Source organism: Leucoraja erinacea, chromosome 19 (assembly GCF_028641065.1).
Source record: "Leucoraja erinacea ecotype New England chromosome 19, Leri_hhj_1, whole genome shotgun sequence".
NCBI lineage: Eukaryota > Metazoa > Chordata > Chondrichthyes > Rajiformes > Rajidae > Leucoraja > Leucoraja erinaceus.
This window is the reverse complement of record NC_073395.1, coordinates 22,963,034-22,978,454: the sequence shown is the minus strand read 5'-3', so window position 1 is coordinate 22,978,454 and position 15,421 is coordinate 22,963,034. Positions and strand designations below refer to the sequence as shown.

General features: G+C 40.4%; 1 protein-coding gene across 2 annotated transcripts in view; it reads left to right on the top strand.

Annotated features, from left to right (window-relative positions):
* xpot (exportin, tRNA (nuclear export receptor for tRNAs)) overlaps positions 1 to 15,421 on the top strand; it is a 38,024-nt gene that overhangs the window by 18,920 nt on the left and 3,683 nt on the right. For both annotated transcript variants that reach the window (XM_055650653.1, XM_055650654.1), the window contains exons 15-22: positions 191 to 285; positions 906 to 975; positions 5,836 to 6,074; positions 8,089 to 8,374; positions 10,775 to 10,964; positions 11,875 to 11,991; positions 12,083 to 12,198; positions 15,052 to 15,099. In XM_055650653.1, coding sequence (XP_055506628.1) covers positions 191 to 285; positions 906 to 975; positions 5,836 to 6,074; positions 8,089 to 8,374; positions 10,775 to 10,964; positions 11,875 to 11,991; positions 12,083 to 12,198; positions 15,052 to 15,099 — 1,161 coding nt within the window. The remainder of the gene's footprint in view (positions 1 to 190; positions 286 to 905; positions 976 to 5,835; positions 6,075 to 8,088; positions 8,375 to 10,774; positions 10,965 to 11,874; positions 11,992 to 12,082; positions 12,199 to 15,051; positions 15,100 to 15,421) is intronic.

Here is a 15,421-nt window from a genome sequence, read left to right as displayed (position 1 = left end):
GATATATATTTAACAATTGCATTTTAGATTGGGCAGCTTGCAAAACTAAATGTATTTAATCTCTGAAACAGTGGGTGAGAATTGTGAAAAGACTGATTTGTTTCTGAGTTTAAAGGTCACTGCACTTAACATGCTAGCTTTAATTATTCGGTCAAAAACATCCTCTTTTTCATTTTTGCTTTTGACGCAGATGTCATTTTTAGATCACAGAGGGTTGCGAAATAATAGTCCAAAGGTGCGAAGTAGAGCAGCTTACCTGTTCTCCAGGTTCATTAAAACTCTGAGGTAGGTGACTCTTGGCTGCATAATGTCTCCTTCCCTCTTCGGTTTCTGATCTTTAGCTCACAGTAATGTTTTGGTAATATATAGAAGTTAAGGGGCGGCACAGTGGTGCAGCGTAAAGTTGCTGCCTGACAGCGCCAGTGACCCGGGTTCGATCCTGACCTTGGACGCTGTCTGTACGGAGTTTTGCATTCTCCCCGCGACAGCTTGGGTTTTCTCCGGTTTCCTCCCACACTCCAAAGACGCACAGTGTAGATAGGTCTGCGGTAAAAATTGTAAATTGTCCCTAGGGTGTGTGGGAGAGTGCTAGTCTACAGGGTGATCAGTGGTCGGCACGGATTCAGTGGGCCGAAGGGCCTGTTTCCACGCTGTATCTCTAAAGTAAAGTCATTGATCGTAGAACATTTTTTGAACACGTTTACTAAGAGACACGTCTCTTCAGTTTCCAGTTGTTGCCACTATTGTGGTTTTTGGTATCTAGAAGTTCCTTAGCTATGGCTACATACCTTGGAGTCTAGTCCTGATGTCACTTCTCACTGCAACTAAAAGTCACTAAATTATAAACTGCCTTGCAAATGTGCAATTCATTGTTTCTAAATTGATTGCCTTTTTTTTTGTTCTAGCAAGCATATGAACCCTTACATAGAAGATATTCTGAACAGAATACAAGATTTGCTGGTGCTTTCACCTTGCGTAAGTGTTGAATTTTCCTGGATTTCTTCCCTGCAGTATGTCTAGTAGTTTATTTGTCAAATTACTGGATTGCCGTCCAGTGATACAAATTTGAAACTTGTTATGGCAGCTGAGAATTTAAGTGCATGCAATTATTTGGGTTTAGAATTGTATGTTCATATGTGATGGAGGCAGAATTAGGCCATTTGGCCCATCGAGTCTACTCTTGGCTGATCTATCTTTCCCTCAACCCCATACCCCTGCCTTCTCCCCATAACTTTTGGCATCCTTACTAATCAAGAATCTATCAATCTCCACTTTACAAACAACTCCCATGACTTGGCCTCCACAGCACTCTGTGGCAATGAGTTCCACAGATTCACCACCTTCTGACTAAAGAAATTCCTCCTCGTTTCTAAAGGTATGTGCTTTTAAGGAAAATTAATGAAGCATTTTGTATGTATGGATGCATGCTCATAAGTTCGTAAGTTATAGCCAGCAGAATGAGGCTATTCAGCCCATCATGGCTGATCTATCTTTCCCTTTCGGCCTCGTTCTCCTGCCTGACATAACCTCTGACACCCTTACTAATCAAGAATCTGTCAATCTCTGCTTGAAAAATACCCAATGACTTGCCCTGCACGATACGTCTGTGGAGATGAATTCCCCAGATTCACCACCCTCTGGCTAAAGAAATTCCTCAGCATCTCCTTTCGAAAGGTACGTCCTTTTATTCTGAAGCTGTGCCCTCTGGTCCTAGTGGAAACATACTCTCCACATTCACTCTATCTAGGCCTTTCATAATTCACTATTGTTTGTTTTAGTAATGCTGGCTGTAACACTGTTGGATTGCTAGGAAAGGCCTTACCTGGTCTGCCCTGTAAGTGGCTCTGCAAATGTGGTTGATTTTTAACACAAAAAGGCACAAATTGCTGGAGTAACTCGGTGTGGGTCAGGCAGCATCTCTGGAGAACATGGATAGGGAACATTTCGGCTTGGGACCCTTCGTCAAAATGACTGAAAAAGGGTCCCAACCCGAAATGTCGCCAATCTGTGCTGGGTCACTCCAGCACTTTGTATCTTTTGAAAACCAGCCTCTGCAGTTCCTTGTTTTTTCTCTGACTTTTAACAACATCAGTTTGTTCCATTGGGAATGGACAAAAACTAAACGGTGGCCTTGTGTTTAGATCTATAAATAAAAAGCATTGCAGATTGATTGTGATTTTGATCTTTACTGGATGGGTTATATTTTATTTTATTTTATTAGAAGTAAGCACAGTCATATGGCACCAAAGTGCCTAATATATATTTTCATAATACATTTTATGTACAACTTCTTTTTTTTTTTTTGTTACATTGAAAAAAGATGAGAATAAGAAAAAGAGGTTAGATAGTAAAGGATAGAAAAATGTGAAATATATAGTGTGTGAAGAAAGAAAACGAGTAAATGAAGAAAGTTGAGAGAGAAAATAGTGAAAAGAAAAGGAGATCATTATTTATAGTCTTGACCAACCCTCATCCAGTCCTGAAACAGTTATTTTTTACAATTGTGTTACACCATATGATTCCAAAAAAACGACGAATGGAGACCAACTCGTTATGAATTGGTCTGATTTATCCATTAGGAGGAATCGCATTTCCTCAAGATGAGCAGTGTCCAACATACTTGCAATCCACATTTTAAGCGTTGGTATTGATGTACCCTTCCAAAATTTAAGTATTAATTTTTTTGCTATTATTAAACCATAATTAAGGAATAGATTTTGAGATGTGTTCAATTTATTCCCATCTTCCATTACACCAAATATAATCATTTCATTATTAGGTTCCATTCTTGTCTTGAATAATTTTGTAAGTATTTCAAAAATATCATTCCAAAATCTATAAAGTTTTATGCAGGAAACTAAGGAGTGTGTTATAGTTGCCTTTTGGGCTAGACATTTATCACAAGTGGCGGATATATTTGGATAAAATTTGTTCAATCTTGTTTTTGAATAATATAATCTATGTACAATTTTAAATTGTATTAGATTATGTCTTACATTAATTGAACATTTGTGAATATATATCAGGTATTTTTCCCATTTAACCTTCGTAATTTTTATCATTAATTCCCGTTCCCACTCTTCTCTAAGTACCTCTGTCGATGGTAGGTCTATATTTAGAATACTATTATATAAATAGGATATTAATTTTTGTGAGTCAGCTTCAATATTCATTGCTTCTTCCAATAAGTCAGGAGTTACTTTTTGATATCCTTGTATATATTTTTTCACAAAGTCGCAAATCTGAAGATATTTAAAATATTGATTGTTTTCAATTTAAATTTTAATGTAGTTGTTGGAATGATAGTAGGTTTCCTGTTTCGTACATATCCCAGATCCTTCTAATTCCGAGACTTTCCCATTTGTTATATGTCTTATCAATAAGAGATGGTTTAAATAAAGGGTTATTCGCAATTGGCATTAACAGTGATAGATTTCTTAATTTTAAAGATAATTTTATTTGTTTCCAAATTCTTATTGTACCATATATAATTGGGTTCTTCTTATATATTGTGTTATTCAGTTTTTTGGGGGAAAAGAGGATCGTTCCTATATTACAAGGATGACAATCCTCCTTCTCCATTTTTATCCATTCTGTCTGTTGTGTAGAACTATCCAACCAATAAATCATATTCTTAATATGCACTGCCCAGTAATAATACATAAAATTCGGAAGTGAAAGTCCCCCGACCTCTTTTGGTTTACATAAGTGTTTTTTTTGTGATTCTATGTGATTTATAGTCCCAAATATAATTTGTAATGTTAGAGTCTAATTTTTTAAAAAAATATTTTGGTATATATACCGGTATAGACTGAAATAGGTATAGTAATTGTGGTAGGAAGATCATTTTTATTGCATTTATTCTACCTAATAATGATAAGGGAAGTGTTTTCCAAAATTTAATCTGTGTATTAAGTTTATTTAATAAAGGTATGAAATTAGCATTGAATAATGCTTTATATTTTCTAGTAATCTGAATACCCAAATATTTAAATTTTTCTGTTGCGATTTTAAAGGGGAACTTCAGTAAGTGTGTAGGTTCTTGAGGTTTTAATGTCATGATTTCGCTTTTGTTCCAGTTTATTCTATATCCAGAAAAAGACCCAAATTCCTCTATTAAGTTTAATAAATTTGGTATGCTCGTTTGTGACTTTGTAATATATAAAAGTATATCGTCTGCATATAATGAGATTTTATTCTTTGAGTCCCTGGTATTATAGCCCTGAATATTCGGATGAATTCTTATACTTTCAGCCAGAGGTTCTATCATAAGGGCAAATAGCAGGGGTGATAGTGCACATCCCTGCCTATTACCCCTTGATAGTTGAAATTTTTGAGATAACATGTTATTAGTTAAAATTCTTGCCATCGGTTTATCATATAATAATTTTACCCATGTTATAAAATTCTCTCCCATGTTAAATTTTTGTAGTACTTTATATAAATATTGCCACTCTACCTGATCAAATGCTTTCTCTGCATCCAAAGAAATAATTGATATATCTTCTTCCTCTACTTTATGCGAGTACATTATATTAAACAGACGTCTCAGATTATTAAATGAGTATCTTTTAGGTATAAACCCCGTTTGATCAGGGTTTATCAGTTTACTAATATATTTGCTTAATCTACTTGCTAAAATCTTTGCTAAAATTTTCTGATCTGTATTTAAAAGTGATATAGCTCTGTACGAGCCCGGATCTTCTAAATCTTTATCTTTTTTTGGAATAAGCGTAATAGTTGATTCTGTTAGTGTTTCAGGTAGTTTGTTTTCTTTAAAAGCATGGGAGTATAAATTAAATAAATAAGGGGCCGTTATCTCCTGAAATTTTTTATAAAATTCATTATTAAAACCATCTGGTCCCGGTGTCTTACCATTTTTCAGCGATTTTATTGTTTCACTTATTTCTTTGATTGTAATTTGAGCTCCTAGTTCCTCTTGTTCCAAAGGGTCCAGTATTGGAAGAAAAAGGGTCCCAACCCGAAATGTCGCCAATCTGTGCTGGGTCACTCCAGCACTTTGTATCTTTTGAAAACCAGCCTCTGCAGTTCCTTGTTTTTTCTCTGACTTTTAACAACATCAGTTTGTTCCATTGGGAATGGACAAAAACTAAACGGTGGCCTTGTGTTTAGATCTATAAATAAAAAGCATTGCAGATTGATTGTGATTTTGATCTTTACTGGATGGGTTAGAGATACAAGCAGCTTTATAACCTGAGCCTAGACGCACAAAAATGCTGTGTTATTAAGCAAGTGGAAAGATGCACTTTGACCTGCACTTCATCCTAATCCCTGTCAAATGTAGTTTTAATAACATCTGTGAAACCCTTTGAGACATCTGACTTTGTTAAAGGAATAGTGAAAATATGTGTTGTTGTTCAACCTACAAGTGCTGGCATACAACACACACAGACTGCCAAACATTTTTTTCCACCTTTCTTGATCAATAAGCTGCTAAAATTTATCTTGAAAACCTTTTAAACTTTGGTCCTTAGACAGCGGAAACGGGTCCTTCAGCCCACCAAGTCTGTGCCAACCAGCGATCACCCCGTACAATCCTACGCACTGGGGATAATTTACAGAAGCCATGTATACCTGCACGTCTTTAGAGTGTGCAAGGAAACCGTAGCACCCAGAGAAAACGGGGAGAATGTAAAACTCCGTACAGATAGCACCCGTGGTCAGGATCGAACCCGGGTCTCTGGTGCGGTAAGGCAGCGACTCTACCGCTATACCACCGTGTCGCCCAGTTTCCTTCAATGTAAGCAGTAATGGTTGTGCTTTATTAGTCCTCTGAAGATTGTAATGGCCTGTGATTGTAATGGTCTATTTCAGGAGAACGGTTTTCAGCCACTGTTGAGCAGCGACGATCAACTATTTATTTATGAATCGGCAGGCGTGCTAATTGTGAATAGCGAATACTCGGCAGAGAGGAAGCAGACTTTGATGAGGGACTTGCTTACTCCACTAATGGAGAAATTCAAGGTATTTTTAGAGAAACTCCTAAGAGAGCAGGATGAAGAGAGGCAAACTGTACTGGCAGACTGCTTAAATCACGCTGTGGGCTTTGCAAGGTTGGTACTATTTACAATTAAGCTTGTGCCTTTTCGTACTAGTTAAGTGCCCTGGTTGTTTTTTCTTTTGGTCAATGCTGACTTCTGTTTTGGAGAGCGAAATATTTATAATATGGTGGCTTTTGCAAATTTCCTTCAACCTGATGCATTTCCCCGTGGAGGTAGTCGATTTGAGGACTGCAGCAAATTATTCGACCTTTAGACTGTAGAGATACAGCGTGGAAACATCTCCGCCACCTCCCTCCCCTTTCTTGATCTGACAGTCTCCATCACAAAGAGTAGACTTTTGACTGACGTTTATTACAAACCAACTGACTTCCACAACTATCTTGACTATTGTCAGAGTGTGGCTAAATTTGAGTTGGAGGAACAGCATCTCATATTTTGCTTGGGCAGCTTACAGCCCAGTGGTATGAATCTTGATTTCTCTCACTTCAGGTAGCCCCAGCATTCCCTCTCTCTATCTCTCCCCCACCCAAGTCACGCTAGCTACTCATTTTCACCCTACAAACAGCTTACAAAGGCCTGTTTCCTTTATCATCATTACTTTATTGCATATCTTTCATTCATTGTTCTTTACCTCTCCACATCATCATCTATATCTCTCATTTCCCTTATTCTTAACCAGTCTGAAGAAGGATCACGACCCGAAAAGTCACCCAATCCTTCTCTCCAGAGATGCTGCCTGTCCCCATAAGTTACTCCAGCTTTTTGTGTCTATCTTTGGTGGAAACAGGCCCATCAGCCTATCGAGCCCGTGCTGACCAGTGATCACAGGCACGATCCTACACACTAGGGACAATTGACAGGAGCTAATTGACCTACAAACCTTGCACGTCTTTGGAGTGTGGGAGGCAACCAGAAAACCCGGTGAAAACCCACACGCTCCCAGGGAGAATACAACCTCGATACAAACAGCACCCACAGTCAGGATCAAACCCGGGTCTCCGGTGCTGGAGGCAGCAGTTCTACTGCTGGGCTACTGTGCCGCCCTAGGATGTTCATTATTTTGCAGAATGAGCATTAGATTTTGAAAATAAATTTCAGCATTGATAAGTGAAAAGCAGTAAGGAAAATTGCGATGAATATTAGTTGGAGGAAAAGATATCTAAATTAGTTGGAAGAACAAATGAGCTTGGATCTGCAAATGCGCAAATCAATATAGGTTCATTTTAAAAAGGCAAACAAATCACCGTGGTTTATTCCAGTTGGGATGGAATTGAAAATATGCTGTGTTAACTTGCATTGAACCTTAGTTCATATTGGAAATAGAGTGGAATAGAGCTTCAGTCACATAACTAAAAGACACACAAGAGTGTAAAAAGCATTCACATGGTTGATGTCAGAAATGCAACAATTAGTGACACTGCAAAGTTTAATGCCATTTTGTTTAGTTTAGAGATACAGCATTGAAACAGGGCCGTCTGCCCGCCGAGTCCGCGCCGACTAGCAGCCCCTGCACATTAATACCATCCTACACACACTGCGGACAATTTACAATTTTACCAAACAAATTAACCTATAAACCTGTGCGTCTTTGGAGTGTGGGAGGAAACCCAAACAGTTCACACGAGAACATACAAACTCTGTACAGGTGGCGCCCGTGGTCAGGATTGAACCCGGGTCTCTGGCACTAAGGCAGGTCCTGGTGTAAGGTAGCCACCAGGAAATCACGTGGGAGGGGGAAAAGCATTTCAGTGGAAACAAGATGCATACAATGAGAAATGGAATATAAAGTTAAGAAATTAGTCACGAAGGATGAGAAGAGACTCAATTGCCAATGAAATGTTGCCACGCACTATTCGCTCACCGCTTGGTCCATCCCAGCTCTCAGCAGACCAATCCTAATGGTCCAACTTTTTCCCCTCTCCCTCTCTATTAGTCCTGCAACGTTTTCCCTTGCTAAGGCCACGTGACCATTTTACATGCTCTACATTTGTTGTGTGATTCTGTGAGTTAGTGTGTGCCACCCCAGTGCAGCTTCAGACCGGCTTTGTTATTTTATTTTTTTCAGCCGGACCAGTAAGGCCTTCAGCAACAAGCAGACCGTGAAGCAGTGCGGATGCTCTGAGGTGTATCGCGACTGCCTGCAAACATTCCTCCCAGCTCTAAGTTGCCCGTTGCAGAAGGAGGTGCTGCGCAGTGGAGTCCGGACATTTCTTCACAGAATGATCATCTGCTTGGAGGAGGAAGTTCTTCCGTTCATTCCTACTGCTTCGGAGCACATGCTCAAAGACTGTGAGGCAAAGGACCTTCAAGAATTTATTCCCCTTATTAATCAGATTACAGCAAAATTTAAGGTACTTCTTAGTTTTGTTTTTATTGGGTTTGAGCCTTTGCCTACCATTTCAGTCTACTTTTTAACTTGGTTTCATAATGGCTGCTAGTCAGCGCAGACTTGGTGGGCCTGAGTTTAATTTATTGTCACGTGTGCCAAGATACAGTTGAAAAACTTTTTATTACATGTCAGCAGAATGACAATACATGATTACAATCGAGTCGTCTACAAATACTTGATGAAGGGAATAGTGTTTAGTGCAAGTCCAGTAAAGTCTGATTAAAGATATTCCAAGGGTCTCTAATGAAATAGTTGGGAGTTCAGGACTGCTCTCTAGTTGGTGATAGGATGGTTCAGTTGCCTGATAACAGCTGAGAAGAAAATGTCCCTGAATCTGGAGATTTATTTTTCACAACTCTGCCTCTTGCCTGATGGGAGAGGGGAGAAGAGGGTGTGACCATGGTGAGATTGTGCTGGTGGCCTTGCTGAGGCAGCCTGAAGTGTAGATGGAGTCAATGGGAGAGAGGTAGGTTGGGCCTGTTTCCAGTCTGTATCTCTAAAAAACATTTAAAAGGCTCTGAGTCGGCTCCGTAGGGTTGAGTACAAAGCTTTGCCTAATGCTGCAGTGAAGTACTCATGGTTATTTTAATGTTGGACATGTTGCCCTTTGGGTCAGATGTTCAACCATGGACCCAGTCCACCCGTGCAAACGAATGGAAATGCTTCTCAAAAAAAACCGTTGACTTTTGTTCTTGGCCAAGGAGCAGCAAATAGCACGGCTGCTCAACGGCATGATCTCGGGTGCCCGCTAGGTGCTGAGATCTCTCTTATACCTGCATTAAGGAGGCAATTAAACACACCTGAGCAATTACGAATGCCTGTGAAGCCATGTGTACAACACAGCTGTAATTTCTACATGATGAAACCAAAATGTATAAAAAATATCCTTTAATAAAATCTGACTATGCACTTTAACCACATGTAATTTTTTTTTTTCTATTGCAAATCTCAAATTGTGGAGTATGGAGGCAAATAAATAAATGATGGGTCTTTGTCCCAAACATTATGAAGGGCACTGTAGGATTAGTGAAATTGAATGGCTGATGGTTGGCATGATCTTGATGGGCCAAAGGGCCTGTTTCCTTGTTGTGTATCTCAGTAGCTGTGATTTATTCCACAAGCTGTTGTAGTGTGCAGCTGTTTGTAGAAAACCCTGTGAGAACACTTGGTTTAGCTTTAGAGATACAGCGTGGAAACAGGCCTGTTCCCACAATTCTCTGTACATTAGTTCTATTCTACACACTGGGGACAATTTTACAGAAGCCAATTAACCACATCTTTGGAATGTGCGAGGAAATTGGAGCACCCGGAGAAAACCAACGCAGTCACAGGGAGAATGTGCAAACTTCATACTGACCGCACACAAAGTCAGGATCAAACCTGGAACTCTGGTGCAGTAAGGCAGCAACCCTACCACTGTGCCACCCACATTATGATATTTGCTAGCATGAACTACTACATTTGCAAAGAAAAATGTGTATTAAAGCTTAACTTTTTCAGTTTCTGTCCCCACAAATGTCACCGTGCCTGCTGAATGTTTCCTGCTTTCTGTTTATCTTTCTGTTTCAATTTTATACTTGCTCTATCCAACACACTAGGGAAAATTTACAATATTTACTGAATCCTCCAATTAACCTCCAAACCTGCACGTGTTTAGAGTGTGGGAGGAAACTGGAGCACCCAAAGAAAACCCATGTGGTCACAGGGAGACGTACAAACTCTGTGCAGACAGCACCCGCAGTCAGGATCGATCCTGGGTTTCTGCCGCTGTAAGGCTGCAACTCAACCGCTGCCCCACTGTTGTGTCCTTTTTAATTTTAGTGATAGAGTATGGGGGAGGGGTGGGGGGGAGGCTCTTGGATCCACGACAGCCATCGATCACGCTAGTTCTAAGTTATCCCACGTTCTCATCCACGCCCTACACACTACAGACAATTTTACAGACTCCAATAAACCGACAAACCTGCAGTCTTTGGGAACAGGAAGAACACCTACACTACACACACAGCCACCGAGGTCAGGATTGAACTCGGGACTCTGCCGCTGAGGCAGCAGTTCTACAACTGCGCCACTATCAACTGCGTCACTGTGCTGCCTGCGTTCAATGGGATAGTGAGTCCTAGGCTTTAGACCCAATGTGAAGATGGAATGTCTATATTTTTCCATTAAGTAGTGTTGGGTTTGAAGGCTTCTTGCAGATATCCTGTTCTTTAAAGAGGCTACTGTTTTATGGTTAAGATATTCCCAGCATCATTATACTGTATTTTGCATTTATTTGTTTCTTTATTTAATGTCAAAATGTTTCACTCTTATTTCAATTAATATTTGATTTAACTTTTGGCTGTTGCCGTTCTTTCCACAGACACAAATTTCGCCCTTTTTACAGCAAGTCTTTATGCCTCTGGTTCGGGCTATCTTTGAAGTATTAGCACGACCCGTGGAAGACAATGACCAAACCGCTGCTCTTGAAAACCAAATGCTACGCCGGAGTTACTTTGCGTTTCTACAGACTGTCGCAGGGAGTGGAATGAGTGAGGTCATCGCCAATCAAGGCAAGGCAACGCACGGTTTTATTTTGCTCCTGAAGTTAATGGCAACATCAATTCTTTGGTTTAATAAAAAAATGAACTGCAGATTCTGGTTTATACCAAAGATAGACACAAAATGCTCAGCGGGTCGGGCAGCATCTCTGGAGAAAATGGATAGTTGACGTTTCGGATTGGATTGTTGGGAAGAAGGGTCCTGACTTGAAACGTCACCTATCCCTGTACTCCAGAGATGCTGCATGACCCACTGAGTTACTCTAGCATTTTGTGTTTATCATAAATTCTTTGATTATCCAATTATGGAGTCTTAATCCATGTTCGGAATCCATTTGTCTAGAAAGGAACAGCAGGTGCTAATTTATATTGAAGATAGACAAAATGCTGTAGTACCTCAGCAGGTCAGGCAGCATCTCTGGAGAAAATGGATGGGTGGCGTTTTGGGTCGGGACCCTTCTTCAGACACCCATTTTTGTCCAGAGATGCTGCAGGATCCGCTGAGTTACTCCAGCACTTTGTGTCTATCTTCAGTATAAACCAGCATCTGCAGTTCCTTCCTGCACATTGTTACTGTTTTCAAATTCCTATACCACCAACCCAAGGGCAGGGGTGAAATGAGTAGATAGAAATGAAATACAGTTGACAGATTTCATAGGTAGACACAAAATGCTGGAGTAACTCAGCGGGACCGGAAGCATCTCTGGAGAGAAGGAATAGGTGACGTTTCGGGTCGAGACCCTTCTTCTGAAGAAGGGTCTCGACCAGAAACGTCACCCATTCCTTCCAGAGATGCTGCCTGTCCAGCTGAGTTACTCCAGCATTTTGTGTCTACTTTTTATTTAAACCAGTATCTGCAGTTCCTTCCTAATTCAATCTGCATAATTGCATTAACAGATCTTAACTAATTGTTTTCTCTTAGGTGTACAGAATGTAGAACAAGTCTTGTTTACAGTAATTCAAGGGGCAGTGGAATTCCCAGATCCAATTGCCCAGAAAACTTGCTTTATTATCCTTTCAAAACTCGTAGAGCTTTGGGGTAAGAACCGTTTTTCATGTGATAAGGAGCCCAATTATGTTTTCAACAAAAAATGCTTTGCTTGCTTTGACCAAGTATTGTTTTATTCTAGGGGGTAAAGATGGTCTCTTAGGATTTGAAGACTTCATCTACAAACACATCGTGCCAGCTTGTTTTCTAGCACCTTTGAAACCGACTTTTGATCTAGCTGATGCCCAAACAGTCTTGGTATGTGCTGTGTATTTTCCAATATTTTACTTTGCAAATTATTTTATTATTTTGTCATTAATGTCAATTGCTGTCCGCTATATAGAATAAAAATATGAGTTTGAAACGTTGACTAACATGACGCCAAGACCAATACTTTTCTGCCTGCACGTTAATCCATTGCCTGCATATGGCATGATCAGCAAGTTCTTGGATGAAAGGGAGATTGGCAAAGTTGATAGTGTAGAAGGTAGGTTTTGGTTACAGGAAGACACTGATGTGTTGGTGACATGGGCTGAGAAATGGCATTTGGAGATTGCACTTTGGGAGTATGGGTCCACCACTGTTTTCCTGGCACCCGTGGTTCCAGAGCCTTGCTGGATTATCTGTTTTGCCCGAGGTCACGGCCTCCGGGAGGAGTCGAATGATACAGGAACGGGCCGCCTGGGCCACCAAGGGGCCAAGATACCGGCCCGCAAGGCCTGCTATGAGAACGGATATCAGCTCGGGCCAGGGTGAAGTTCCAGAGCCCTGGCCTCAGGGTGTAAATTTCACCCACCGATTGAACGCAGGTTGAGATTAGCCACCTCAATTATGAGGATGTGTTGGACTGGGGAGTGTGCTGTAGAGATCCACCAGAATGTTACCTAGTACTGATCATTTCAATTATGAGGAGAGAATGAAAAAACGAGATCAGTTCTTGCTGGATCAAAGATTGGGAAAGGACATGATTAAAGCATAAAGTTATGAGGTATTGACAGGGTGAATTACACGTAACGTTTTTCCCCATATCAGTCATAGAGGGTGGAAATGACCCCTTCGGCCTAAGTTGCTAACACCAACCAATATGCCCCATTTACACAAGTCCCTCCTGTCTGCATGTGGCCCACATCCCTCTAAACCTATCTGATCCCTGTAGCTCGTTCCATACACCCACTGTCCTTTTTATTTTAAAAAAGTGTTTAAGTCTTGCCCCCCTTGAACCTATCTCCTCTGGTTCTCGATTCCCCTACTCTGGGCAAGAGATTCTGTTTAACCGATCTATTCTTCTCGTGAGGAACGGTTAACACTTATACATTCTAGGAGCAGGATTAGGTATTTCTGCCAAAATTTTACTTTGCAAGTTGGTTTTCATTATTTTGTCATTAATGTAAGTTGCTGTTCACGTTGTAGAATAAAAATGTTTGAATCATAAGGAATAGGAGTAGAATTAGACCATTCGGCCCATCAAGTCAGCCACGGTGGCGCGGCAGTAGAGTTGCTTCCCTGCAGTGCTTGCAGCTACAAAGCCTTTGATTCGATCCCGCGACGGATGCTGTCTCTATGGAGTTTGTACATTCCCCCGTGACATGTGTGGGCTTTCTCCAAGATCTTTGGTTTCCTCACACATTCCAAAGACGTACAGGTATGTGGGTTAATTGGCTTGATGTATGTGTAAATTATCCCTGGTGTGTGTAGGATAGTGTTAATATGCGGGGATCGTTGGTCGGTGCAGACTCAGTGGGCTGAATGACCTGTTTCTGCACTGTATCTCTAAAACTATGTCCACTCCGCCATTCAATCATGGCTGGTCTATCTTTTCCTCTCAACCCCATTTTCCTGCCTTCTCCCCATAAACCCTGGCACCCTTACTAATGAAGAATATGTCCATCTCTGCCTTAAAAATATCAATAGACTTGGCCTCCACACTCATCACACAATTGCCAGCTGTATCAACAACATAATGCTGATGGTACACAAAAATGCTGGAGAAACTCAGCGGGTGCAGCAGCACCTATGGAGCGAAGGAAATAGGCTCTTGTTTGGTTTGGCTTTTTGTCACGTGTAAGTGGGTGTTGCGTGCTAACCAGCCGTTGGAAGACTATCCATGATTACAATCGAGCTATCAACCGTGTACAGATATATGATAAAGGGAATAACATTTGGTGCAAGAAAGTACGATTAAAGATAGTCCTAGGGTCTTCCCAGTAAGGTAGATGGTAGCTCGGTGCCGCTCTCTAGTTGTTGATTGGATGAATGGGCCGATCTATAACGTTTTTCCTTACCTACTGATTTATGAAGTTCTGTTGATATCAGGAAAATTTGTACATTTTACTTATTTCGTTTAGTTTTATTATTGTCATGTACAGAGGTACAGTGAAAAACTATCTTCTGCGTGTTATTCAATCAAATCAGATAATATTATACAAAATACAATCAAGACAAACTCAAATACAATAGGCAGAGCAAAGGGGAAGATACAGAGTGCGGAATATAGTCCTCAGCATTGCAGTGCATCAGTTCCAGAGACAAAGTCCAATGTCCTCTGAGGTAGAGGCTGTGCACACTTTGAAAGAGAAGTTACTTTAATGTTGAAGAATGGAGTTACTTTAGTGTTTAGTTTATAGATGCAATTGTCAACAGTTACAGGGTTCCATATTTTAAAATAGATGTACCTCTTAAATCTTTGGCTCCAAGTTTATATTTTATTTTAGAGATGCAGCATGGAAACAGGCCCTTCAACCCACTGAGTCTGCGCCGACCAGCAATCACCTGTACACTAGTTCTATCCTACACTAGGGACAATTTACAGAGGCCAATTAACCTACAAAGCAACACATCTTTATATTGGATGCATATCTTCAATATTGGAGGAAACTGGAGCAAACCCACATGGTCACATGGAGAACATACAAACTCTGTATAGATAGCACCCATAGTCGGATCAAATCCAGATCTCTAGCGCTGTAAGGAAACAACTCGACCACTGTGCTGTCCCAGCCATTTTTAATGGACACATGTTGTTCCCACGAGCATCCTATCAATATAGGGACCAAATATGGTAGGTTTTTAAAATGCCATTTATTAATGAATTAAAATATTGTTTCTCAATAGGCTTTATCAGAGTGTGCAGTAACATTGAAAACAATTCATCTTAAAAGGGTAAGGATCTTTCAATCTTTTATCTCCCATTTATGTTTGATTTTGAAATTAGAAATCATTCTTGGCTATGAAAGCAACATCTTGCAGATGCTGAAAATCTGAAGGGAAAGTGAACAGAAAATGCTGGGAATGGCCTTGATGGTCAGTTGGATAAAGGACTAGATGCAGCTTCAAGTCATTGAGTTCTCATCTGATGCTGGGGGACAGGACATTTCCCCGCAGATGCTGACCGACCTCTGGAGTATTTCCAGCATTTTCTGTGTTTGTTTTATTTTTAATTTCATAGCAAAATGGACGTCACCGTATGTGGCCACTCACTCAC